This window comes from Rattus norvegicus, chromosome 8, assembly GCF_036323735.1.
Source record: "Rattus norvegicus strain BN/NHsdMcwi chromosome 8, GRCr8, whole genome shotgun sequence".
Taxonomy (NCBI): domain Eukaryota; kingdom Metazoa; phylum Chordata; class Mammalia; order Rodentia; family Muridae; genus Rattus; species Rattus norvegicus.
Window position 1 is genome coordinate 24275545 of NC_086026.1, and position 12942 is coordinate 24288486.

General features: G+C 40.3%; 1 protein-coding gene across 1 annotated transcript; it reads left to right on the top strand.

Moving 5' to 3' along the window:
- The first annotated feature begins 756 nt into the window (after positions 1-756).
- Positions 757-2128, top strand: Mbd3l3 (methyl-CpG binding domain protein 3 like 3). Its single transcript, XM_039082802.2, has 2 exons — positions 757-878; positions 1489-2128. Exons 1-2 carry the CDS (start codon positions 834-836, stop codon positions 2125-2127), a joined length of 684 nt encoding a protein of 227 aa, XP_038938730.1. The 5' UTR covers positions 757-833; the 3' UTR covers position 2128.
- Positions 2129-12942: the final 10814 nt, after the last annotated feature.

The following is a 12942-nucleotide window of genomic DNA, read 5'->3' on the forward strand; positions in this document are numbered from 1 at the left end:
GATGAATTTGCAAATTGTTCTGTCTAACTCTTTGAAGAATTGGATTGGTATTTTGATGGGGATTGTATTGAATCTGTAGATCGCTTTTGGTAGAATGGCCATTTTTACTATATTAATCCTGCCAATCTATGAGCACCATGTTTCTAAAGAGAAAAGTTGAACAAAAATATATAATTGACGCCTGCCACTGGTAATGTTTGCATTTAATCCCAACACTCAGAAGACAGCAAGCAGATCTCTGAGTTGAGGCCAGCATGGTCTACAGAGTGAATTCCAGGACAGCCAGAGGTACACAGAGAGTTTCCTCTTTGTAACAGTCTTGGACGTCCTTGAACGTATACCAGGCTGCTCAAACTAACAGAGATCCAATAGCTCCTGCTTCCCAAGTGTGTGGGATTGAAGTGTGTGCACCACAGCTGGCTCATACTTGATTTTAAAGATGTAATCTTTAAGAGACTATTTTCACCTCATTTAAATGTTAATTTCTCTAATAACAGTATTAATGATATTTTTTTATTTTGTTTAAAGACTTGAGCATTCTCAATTCCAATGGGTATGAGGCAGAATCTACCATGGATTGTCCATTGATCATTTTATCCACATAAGAAAAATCTTCTGCCCTGTTTATACATGGGTTAGATTATCCATCTATTGATTTATTCTCTGAGAGTATAACACTCATTGTTTTATCTGTGGGTTCAGTTGTCTGAGAATTTTCTTATCTGTCTTTTCTATATAACAGGAGGGTTAGGTAAGACAGATACTGCCATTACCAGCAACTCAAGCCTTATCTGCATCTGTTCAGTGAAGCCTCTAGGACAAACTCTACAACTATGGAAGAGTCTTCAGGAAACACAGTTAAAAGCCAGCCTTTGCAGGTGAGTACTGATTTCACATTATTGTTGAATGTTCATTCTTGTCCTCTATCTTTGTATTTAAATTTCCTTAATTTAATGCATATATGTACTTGACATACTTTGATATCCTATTGGCAGCAGTTAACTACTTGTTAATATTTGGAGGAAGAAGTTTAAGATATACTTCATCAGCCCAAAATAATCAGAATTGCTGTGTGAAACACATTGTTGAATTTTTTTTCTTGTATAGACATCTAGAGTTCTTGCACAACCTTACATAGGGCACTTCTGCACTAGTGATGCCAGTGTGTCACTGAGGTAGGTTTGGAACAGCAGCACCCAGTGGCCACAAGAAAGAAAATGTAGCATTCTTAAAGGAAAAAAGAGGGAATCTCTGTGTAACTTGTTTGATAGAGACCCGAACTTCATATCCTTGATAGTGACATGAGTTAGGTGTCCTAAAAGTTTGGGAAGTAGAGTGTTTTTAGCAGCAGTCTTGGGGAACTAGGCAATGCTGTGATCTGAGACCTAGTTCTTCAGAGAGAAAAGGGATTACTATAAACTAAAAACGTATTCTCTGTAGCCAGGAGTAGATTACATACTGTGTTTAAACTTCACTCTATTTTTAAAGGGAAGACTCACAGGAAGTATGATACCCAGCAGACTACAGAAGAGAAGGAAGATTCAAGTAGCCAAAAGCAAGAGAAAGGCCAAACATAAATCTGGCACTACTCTCAGAAATCCTTTGAGGTTGACCAGTTGCATCTTCCCACAACCTGTGACCGTAATAACTTCATACCCTGAAAATAAAACCCGGTACAGAAGAGATGAAGCAAAGCTGAAGAAACCCCAGCAGCTCTGTGCATTGGAGAGACTGAAAAACTTTCAATTTGGAGGAGACAGTAAAGAGAACCTATCATGTCCATTGGAGCTTGCAAATGCAGTAGAGAGAATTGCACGTGGAATGCAGGATGAAGCCAGCAACCAAAGTGGTGATAAGGATCAGCTAACTTCTGGACAAGTCACCTCTGACCAGCCCCCATACTTGGAAACAAATGAGCATGTGGCTCTTCAGTTGTCACCATCTTTCTCCAGTCAAGGGGTGACATTACCAGTACCTCTCCATCTGTCACCTTCTTACTTCCTACGGAAAGTAACCACAGGAGACATTCAGAGACAGGCCTGGAAGGTAAAGAAGGCCAGGAAGAGACTGGCAGAGGCCTTGGAGGCAGACAGGCTAGCCAGACAGACAGAGAACATGAGGGAATAAACATGAGTGGAAAATACTTGTTGAGGCCTCTGTAAGTTTTTCAAGGAACTTTTGTTTTGTTTTGTTTTTTCATGACAGGGTTTTCAGATGTGACCCTGGTTGTCCTGGAACCCTGTCTCTGCCTCCAGTGCTTTGAGTTTTAAGACAAGTGCCATCATCACCCAGCATTACCTTTATGTCTCTAAATAACAGATTTAACAGACCCAACTCACTCCTTTTTATGCTTTGGAAAGACAAAAAAAAATAAATAAAACAAGTATTGTTTTAAACAATAATGTTTCCAGTTTGGATAGAAGTGTTCTGTAAGAGATTTCAAATAAAAGCCTTCTTTTATTCTGTTGTGATCCATAGTAGGACTCCGGAATAGATTGGACAGGAGCCAAATTGGACAGAGCAATTGGACAGAACAAAGGAAATGCCTTATTTTATAGAATTTAAGTGAGAAGGGTCTATGTACTTAGCCATTAGTTTTGTAAAGCTACTAGGCAGTTACAAAGCCTTACATTAGTCTAATTGGGCTTTGTGGTCTTGAGGCCTTGAATTTAATCTTCTGTTGCTTTCTACCATGGGACTTACTATTTGTTAGGTACTTAGGTTTAAGACTACACCTCTGGTTGCCTCGAGCCTTTGAATGGACAGAAGCTTGAGCAGGTATGCTAATTTACTCTATAGTGCTATATGTATGCTTTAACAAGTAGGTCCATTAATATTAGATTTACTGAGAGAAGAGCTCTTTACTCAAAATTGTTCAATGTCTGGTTAGAACTTTTAAAAATTTTGTGATTATTGGAATCTCACTGTTTACCAGATAGACCTTGAGTTTGACCCTCCTGGTTAATGTTATTAATACAGAAAAGAATCCCATACCCCATTGTAATTGTGTTAATTCACTTTCATTCTATAGGAATAATCTAGCATGAAGGGTTATTTAGTGTTTTATACTAAGTATTTAAGTTGTTATATTGCACTTATATTAATGAAAATTGATCCATGAGATGCATCTTTCTACAGCATTACCTAAAGACTTGTTTCTTTCTGTGGAACACTATTGCAATCTTAAACTATCAATAAAGATTTCCATTTTAAATACAAGTCTAGAGAATCTTTTAAGTAATAGTAATTTGATGTCATAAAGATATTATTATAGAGACCCCGTGGGAAAGAGACCTCACCGCCTGGTCAGGTGGGCTCTCCTGAGGCTGCAGAGCGGAAGAGACCACCAACACTGCCCACCCCTGCCCACATCCCTGGCCCAAGAGGAAACTGTATAAGGCCTCAGTGCACCCGTGTGGGAGGGCCCAGGAGCGGCAGGACCCCTGCCTGAGACACCGCCGGAACCTGAAGGAAACAGACCAGATAAACAGTTCTCTGCACCCAAATCCCGTGGGAGGGAGAGCTAAACCTTCAGAGAGGCAGACAAGCCTGGGAAACCAGAAGAGACTGCTCTCTGCACACACATCTCAGACGCCAGAGGAAAACACCAAAGGCCATCTGGAACCCTGGTGCACTGAAGCTCCCGGAAACGGCGGCACAGGTCTTCCTGGTTGCTGCCGCTGCACAGAGCCTATGGGCAGCACCACATGAGCGAACCTGAGCCTTGGGACCACAGGTAAGACCAACTTTTCTGCTGCAAGAAAGCTGCCTAGTGAACTCAAGACACAGGCCCACAGGAACAGCTGAAGACCTGTAGAGAGGAAAAACCACACGCTGGAAAGCAGAACACTCTGTCCCCATAACTGACTAAAAGAGAGGAAAACAGGTCTACAGCACTCCTGACACACAGGCTTATAGGACAGTCTAGCCACTGTCAGAAATAGCAGAACAAAGTAATACTAGAGATAATCTGATGGCGAGAGGCAAGCGCAGGAACCCAAGCAACAGAAACCAAGACTACATGCCATCATCGGAGCCCAATTCTCCCACCAAAACAAACATGGAATATCCAAACACACCAGAAAAGCAAGATCTAGTTGCAAAATCATATTTGATCATGATGCTGGAGGACTTCAAGAAAGACATGAACACACTTAGGGAAACACAGGAAAACATCAATAAACAAGTAGAAGCCTACAGAGAAGAATCGCAAAAATCCCTGAAAGAATTCCAGGAAAACACAATCAAACAGTTGAAGGAATTAAAAATGGAAATAGAAGCAATCAAGAAAGAACACATGGAAACAACCCTGGATATAGAAAACCAAAAGAAGAGACAAGGAGCTGTAGATACAAGCTTCACCAACGGAATACAAGAGATGGAAGAGAGAATCTCAGGAGCAGAAGATTCCATAGAAATCATTGACTCAACTGTCAAAGATAATGTAAAGCAGAAAAAGCTACTGGTCCAAAACATACAGGAAATCCAGGACTCAATGAGAAGATCAAACCTAAGGATAATAGGTATAGAAGAGAGTGAAGACTCCCAGCTCAAAGGACCAGTAAATATCTTCAACAAAATCATAGAAGAAAACTTCCCTAACCTAAAAAAAGAGATACCCATAGGCATACAAGATGCCTACAGAACTCCAAATAGATTGGACCAGAAAAGAAACACCTCCCGTCACATAATAGTCAAAACACCAAACACACAAAATAAAGAAAGAATATTAAAAGCAGTAAGGGAAAAAGGTCAAGTAACATATAAAGGCAGACCTATCAGAATCACACCAGACTTTTCGCCAGAAACTATGAAGGCCAGAAGATCCTGGACTGATGTTATACAGACCCTAAGAGAACACAAATGCCGGCCCAGGTTACTGTATCCTGCAAAACTCTCAATTAACATAGATGGAGAAACCAAGATATTCCATGACAAAACCAAATTTACACAATATCTTTCTACAAATCCAGCACTACAAAGGATAATAAATGGTAAAGCCCAACATAAGGAGGCAAGCTATACCCTAGGAGAAGCAGGAAACTAAACGTCTTGGCAACAAAACAAAGAGAATGAAAGCACACAAACATAACCTCACATCCAAATATGAATATAACGGGAAGCAATAACCACTATTCCTTAATATCTCTCAATATCAATGGCCTCAACTCCCCAATAAAAAGAAATAGATTAACAAACTGGATACGCAACGAGGACCCTGCATTCTGCTGCCTACAGGAAACACACCTCAGAGACAAAGACAGACAGTACCTCAGAGTGAAAGGCTGAAAAACAACTTTCCAAGCAAATGGTCAGAAGAAGCAAGCTGGAGTAGCCATTCTAATATCAAATAAAATCAATTTTCAACTAAAAGTCATCAAAAAAGATAAGGAAGGACACTACATATTCATCAAAGGAAAAATCCACCAAGATGAACTCTCAATCCTAAATATCTATGCCCCAAATACAAGGGCACCTACATATGTAAAAGAAACCTTACTAAAGCTCAAAACACACATTGCACCTCACACAATAATAGTGGGAGATTTCAACACCCCACTCTCATCAATGGACAGATCATGGAAACAGAAATTAGACAGAGATGTAGACAGACTAAGAGAAGTCATGAGCCAAATGGACCTAACGGATATTTATAGAACATTCTATCCTAAAGCAAAAGGATATACCTTCTTCTCAGCTCCTCATGGTACTTTCTCCAAAATTGACCATATAATTGGTCAAAAAACGGGCCTCAACAGGTACAGAAAGATAGAAATAATCCCATGCGTGCTATCGGACCACCACGGCCTAAAACTGGTCTTCAATAACAATCAAGGAAGAATGTCCACATATACTTGGAAATTGAACAATGCTCTACTCAATGATAACCTGGTCAAGGAAGAAATAAAGAAAGAAATTAAAAACTTTTTAGAATTTAATGAAAATGAAGGTACAACATACCCAAACTTGTGGGACACAATGAAAGCTGTGCTAAGAGGAAAACTCATAGTGCTGAGTGCCTGCAGAAAGAAACAGAAAAAAGCATATGTCAGCAGCTTGACAGCACACCTAAAAGATCTAGAACAAAAAGAAGCAAATACACCCAGGAGGAGTAGAAGGCAGGAAATAATCAAACTCAGAGCTGAAATCAACCAAGTAGAAACAAAAGGACCATAGAAAGAATCAACAGAACCAAAAGTTGGTTCTTTGAGAAAATCAACAAGATAGATACTCCCTTAGCCAGACTAACGAGAGGACACAGAGAGTGTGTCCAAATTAACAAAATCAGAAATGAAAAGGGAGACATAACAACAGATTCAGAGGAAATTCAAAAAATCATCAGATCTTACTACAAAAATCTATATTCAAGAAAACTTGAAAATCTTCAGGAAATGGACAATTTCCTAGACAGATACCAGGTACCGAAGTTAAATCAGGAACAGATAAACCAGTTAAACAACCCCATAACTCCTAAGGAAATAGAAGCAGTCATTAAAGGTCTCCCAACCAAAAAGAGCCCAGGTCCAGACGGGTTTAGTGCAGAATTCTATCAAACCTTCATAGAAGACCTCATACCAATATTATCCAAACTATTCCACAAAATTGAAACAGATGGATCACTACCGAATACCTTCTATGAAGCCACAATTACTCTTATACCTAAACCACACAAAGACACAACAAAGAAAGAGAACTTCAGACCAATTTCCCTTATGAATATCGACGCAAAAATACTCAACAAAATTCTGGCAAACCGAATCCAAGAGCACATCAAAACAATCATCCACCATGATCAAGTAGGCTTCATCCCAGGCATGCAGGGATGGTTTAATATACGGAAAACCATCAACGTGATCCATTATATAAACAAAGTGAAAGAACAAAACCACATGATCATTTCATTAGATGCTGAGAAAGCATTTGACAAAATTCAACACCACTTCATGATAAAAGTCCTGGAAAGAATAGGAATTCAAGGCCCATACCTGAACATGGTAAAAGCCATATACAGCAAACCAGTTGCTAACATTAAACTAAATGGAGAGAAAGTTGAAGCAATCGCACTAAAATCAGGGACTAGACAAGGCTGCCCACTCTCTCCCTACTTATTCAATATAGTTCTTGAAGTTCTAGCCAGAGCAATCAGACAACAAAAGGATGTCAAGGGGATACAGATCGGAAAAGAAGAGGTCAAAATATCACTATTTGCAGATGATATGATAGTATATTTAAGTGATCCCAAAAGTTCCACCAGAGAACTACTAAAGCTGATAAACAACTTCAGAAAAGTGGCTGGGTATAAAATTAACTCAAATAAATCAGTTGCCTTCCTCTATACAAAAGAGAAACAAGCCAAGAAAGAAATTAGGGAAACGACACCCTTCATAATAGACCCAAATAATATAAAGTACCTCGGAGTGACTTTAAAAAAGCAAGTAAAAGATCTGTACAATAAGAACTTCAAGACACTGAAGAAGGAAATTGAGGAAGACGTCAGAAGATGGAAAGATCTCCCATGCTTATGGATTGGCAGGATTAATATAGTAAAAATGGCCATTTTACCAAAAGCAATCTACAGATTCAATGCAATCCCCATCAAAATACCAATCCAGTTCTTCAAAGAGTTAGACAGAACAATTTGCAAATTCATCTGGAATAACAAAAAACCCAGGATAGCTAAAACTATCCTCAACAATAAAAGGACTTCAGGGGGAATCACCTTCCCTGAACTCAAGCAGTATTACAGAGCAATAGTGATAAAAACTGCATGGTATTGGTACAGAGACAGACAGATAGACCAATGGAATAGAATTGAAGACCCAGAAATGAACCCACACACCTATGGTCACTTGATTTTTGACAAAGGAGCGAAAACCATCAAATGGTAAAAAGATAGCATTTTCAGCAAATGGGGCTGGTTCAACTGGACGTCAACATGTAGAAGAATGCAGATCGATCCATGCTTATCAAACTGTACAAAGCTTAAGTCCAAGTGGATCAAGGACCTCCACATCAAACCAGACACACTCAAACTAATAGAAGAAAAACTAGGGAAGCATCTGGAACACATGGGCACTGGAAAAAATTTCCTAAACAAAACACCAATGGCTTACGCTCTAAGATCAAGAATCGACAAATGGGATCTCATAAAACTGCAAAGCTTCTGTAAGGCAAAGGACACTGTGGTTAGGACAAATTGGCAACCAACAGATTGGGAAAAGATCTTTACCAATTCTACAACAGATAGAGGCCTTATATCCAAAATATACAAAGAACTCAAGAAGTTAGACCACAGGGAAACAAATAACCCTATTAAAAAATGGGGTTCAGAGCTAAACAAAGAATTCACAGCTGAGGAATGCCGAATGGCGGAGAAACACCTAAAGAAATGTTCAACATCTTTAGTCATAAGGGAAATGCAAATCAAAACAACCCTGAGATTTCACCTCACATCAGTGAGAATGGCTAAGATCAAAAACTCAGGGGACAACAGATGCTGGCGAGGATGTGGAGAAAGAGGAACACTCCTCCATTGTTGGTGGGATTGCAAACTGGTACAACCATTCTGGAAATTAGTCTGGAGGATCCTCAGAAAATTGGACATTGAACTGCCTGAGGATCCAGCTATACCTCTCTTGGGCATATACCCAAAAGATGCCCCAACATATAAAAAAGACACGTGCTCCATTATGTTCATTGCAGCCTTATTTATAATAGCCAGAAGCTGGAAAGAACCCAGATGCCCTTCAACAGAGGAATGGATACAGAAAATGTGGTACATCTGCACAATGGAATATTACTCAGCTATCAAAAACAACGACTTTATGAAATTCGTAGGCAAATGGCTGGAACTGGAAAATAACATCCTGAGTGAGCTAACCCAAACACAGAAAGACATACATGGTATGCACTCACTGATAAGTGGCTATTAGCCCAAATGCTTGAATTACCCTAAATGCCTAGAACAAATGAAACTCAAGACAGATGATCAAAATGTGAATGGTTCACTCCTTCTTTAAAAGGGGAACAAGAATACCCTTGGCAGGGAAGAGAGAGGCAAAGATTAAAACAGAGACTGAAGGAACACCCATTCAGAGTCTGCCCCACATGTGTCCCATGCATATACAGCCATCCAATTAGACAAGATGGATGAAGCAAAGAAGTACAGACCGACAGGAGCCGGATGTAGATCGCTCCTGAGAGACACAGCCAGAATACAGCAAATACAGAGGCGAATACCAGCAGCAAACCACTGAACTGAAATTAGGACCCCCGTTGAAGGAATCAGGGAAAGAACTGGAAGAGCTTGAAGGGGCTGGAGACCCCATATGTACAACAATGCCAAGCAACCAGAGCTTCCAGGGACTAAGCCACTACCTAAAGACTATACATGGACTGACCCTGGACTCTGACCTCATAGGTAGCAATGAATATCCTAGTAAGAGCACCAGTGGAAGGGGAAGCCCTGGTTCCTGCTAAGACTGAAACCCAGTGAACTAGACTGTTGGGGGGGGGGGAAATGGGGGGAGGGTAGGGAGGGGAACACCGATAAGAAAGGGGAGGGGGGAGGGGGATGTTTGCCCGGAAACTGGGAAAGGGAATAACACTCGAAATGTATATAAGAAATACTCAAGTTAATAATAAAAAAAAAAAGAAAAGAAAAAAAAAAAGAATCCCATACCCCATTGTAATTATGTTAATTCACTTTCATTCTATAGGAATAATCTAGCATGAAGGGTTATTTAGTGTTTTATACTAAGTATTTAAGTTGTTATATTGCACTTATATTAATGAAAATTGATCCATGAGATGCACCTTTCTACAGCATTACCTAAAGACTTGTTTCTTTTTGTGGAACACTATTGCAATCTTAAACTATCAATAAAGATTTCCATTTTAAATACAAGTCTAGAGAATCTTTTAAGTGATAGTAATTTGATGTCATAAAGATATTATTATAGAGACCCCGTGGGAAAGAGACCTCACCGCCTGGTCAGGTGGGCACTCCTGAGGCTGCAGAACGGAAGAGACCACCAACACTGCCCACCCCTGCCCACATCCCTGGCCCAAGAGGAAACTGTATAAGGCCTCTGTGCTCCCGTGGGGGAGGGCCTAGTAGCGGCAGGACCCCTGCCTGAGACACCGCCTGAACCTAAATGAAACAGACCAGATAAACAGTTCTCTGCACCCAAATCCCGTGGGAGGGAGAGCTAAACCTTCAGAGAGGCAGACAAGCCTGGGAAACGAGAAGAGACTGCTCTCTGCACACACATCTCAGACGCCAGAGGAAAACACCAAAGGCCATCTGGAACCCTGGTGCACTGAAGCTCCCAGAAGGGGCGGCACATATCTTCCTGGTTGCTGCTGCTGCAGAGAGCCCATGGGCAGCACCCTACGAGCAAACTTGAGCCTCGGGACCACAGGTAAGACCAACTTTTCTGCTGCAAGAAAGCTGCCTGGTAAACTCAAGACACAGGCCCACAGGAACAGCTGAAGACCTGTAGAGAGGAAAAACCACACCATGGAAAGCAGAACACTCTGTCCCCATAACTGACTGTAAGAGAGGAAAACAGGTCTACAGCACTCCTGACACACAGGCTTATAGGACAGTCTAGCCACTGTCAGAAATAGCAGAACAAAGTAACACTAGAGATAATATGATGGCGAGAGGCAAGCGCAGGAACCCAAGCAACAGAAACCAAGACTACATGGCATGATCGGAGCCCAATTCTCCCACCAAAACAAACATGGAATATCCAAACACACCAGAAAAGCAAGATCTCGTTTCAAAATCATATTTGCTCATGATGCTGGAGGACTTCAAGAAAGACGTGAAGAACTCCCTTAGGGAAACACAGGAAAACATTATTAAACAAGTAGAAGCCTACAGAGAGGAATCGCAAAAATCCCTGAAAGAATCGCAAAAATCCCTGAAAGAATTTCAGGAAAACACAATCAAACAGTTGAAGGAATTAAAAATGGAAATTGAAGCAATCAAGAAAGAACACGTGGAGGGGCTGGAGAGATGGCTCAGCGGTTAAGAGCACCCAACTGCTCTTCCAGAGGTCATGAGTTCAATTCCCAGCAACCACATGGTGGCTCACAACCATCTGTAAAGAGATCTGATGCCCTCTTCTGGTGTGTCTGAAGACAGCTACAGTGTACTTATATATAATAAATAAATAAATTTAAAAAAAAAAAAAAGAAAGAAAGAACACGTGGAAACAACCCTGGATATAGAAAACCAAAAGAAGAGACAAGGAGCTCTAGATACAAGCTTAACCAACAGAATACAAGAGATGGAAGAGAGAATCTCAGGAGCAGAAGATTCCATAGAAATCATTGACTCAGCTGTCAAAGATAATGTAAAGCAGAAAAAGCTACTGGTCCAAAACATACAGGAAATCCAGGACTCAATGAGAAGATCAAACCTAAGGATAATAGGTATAGAAGAGAGTGAAGACTCCCAGCTCAAAGGACCAGTAAATATCTTCAACAAAATCATAGAAGAAAACTTCCTTAACCTAAAAAAAGAGATACCCATAGGCATACAAGAAGCCTACAGAACTCCAAATAGATTGGACCAGGAAAGAAACACCTCCTGTCACATAATTGTCAAAACACCAAACGCACAAAATAAAGAAAGACTATTAAAAGCAGTAAGGGAAAAAGGTCAAGTAACATATAAAGGCAGACCTATCAGAATCACACCAGACTTCTCACCAGAAACTATGAAGGCCAGAAGATCCTGGACAGATGTCATACAGACCCTAAGAGAACACAAATGCCAGCACAGGTTACTGTATCCTGCAAAACTCTCATTTACCATAGATGGAGAAACCAAGATATTCCATGACAAAACCAAATTTACACAATATCTTTCTACAAATCCAGCACTACAAAGGATAATAAATGGTTAAGCCCAACATAAGGAGGCAAGCTATACCCTAGAAGAAGCAAGAAACTAATCGTCTTGGCAACAAAACAAAGAGAATGAAAGCACACAAACATAACCTCACATCCAAATATGAATATAACGGGAAGCAATAATCACTATTCCTTAATATCTCTCAACATCAATGGCCTCAACTCCCCAATAAAAAGACATAGATTAACACACTGGATACGCAATGAGGACCCTGCATTCTGCTGCCTACAGGAAACACACCTCAGAGACAAAGACAGACACTACCTCAGAGTGAAAGGCTGGAAAACAACTTTCCAAGCAAATGGTCGGAAGAAGCAAGCTGGAGTAGCCATTCTAATATCAAATAAAATCAATTTTCAATTAAAAGTCATCAAAAAAGATAAGGAAGGACACTTCATATTCATCAAAGAAAAAATCCACCAAGATGAACCCTCAATCCTCATCTTCGGTTGGTTTATATACAAGTGTGCAATTTCTAGGCTTGAAAGTAAAATGATGCTATCTGGTGCTCGATAGAGGAGCCTTATTTTTTATTATGGCAGCTTGCTATTTTTGTAACCTGGTGATTTGGTTGAACACAATAAAGTACAGTAGTAACTGATCTCCCCCTCTTCCTGGAGGAGTGAGGAGATGATTAAATATTGATGTCAGCATCCTTGAGCATATTCAGATGAGCTTCTGCTTCTGTTGAAAAGGATGCTGCGTTTGATTGTGGTCCGAAGCTTTGAAGCACTACTTGGCATCTCCTTCCTTGGAGGTCTCACTGTTTAAACATAACAGATTTGATAGCTTGTTGGTAAGGTGAGGTCCAGCTTGTCTCCACTAGGTCATCTTCATGTGAATCCGGAGGTTATACGGTTTTGTTCTAGGGATATTTCACTTTTTTAATAACGGTTTTAGCTGACATTCATGGAGAGAATGAATCCTTAGAACTGTGCCACTAGTGAAAAGAAATCCTGTCTAGAGTATGTTTCTTTACAAAGCTGTGTCACACCATCCTTTGGGCCCTCTGC

Bases quoted from the DNA above. Each gene is read 5' to 3' on its own strand.
- Mbd3l3 (XM_039082802.2), top strand. From the start codon at position 834: ATGGAAGAGTCTTCAGGAAACACAGTTAAAAGCCAGCCTTTGCAG. The intron at 879-1,488 runs GTGAGTACTGAT...CTATTTTTAAAG, and splicing joins TTAAAAGCCAGCCTTTGCAG to GGAAGACTCACAGGAAGTAT.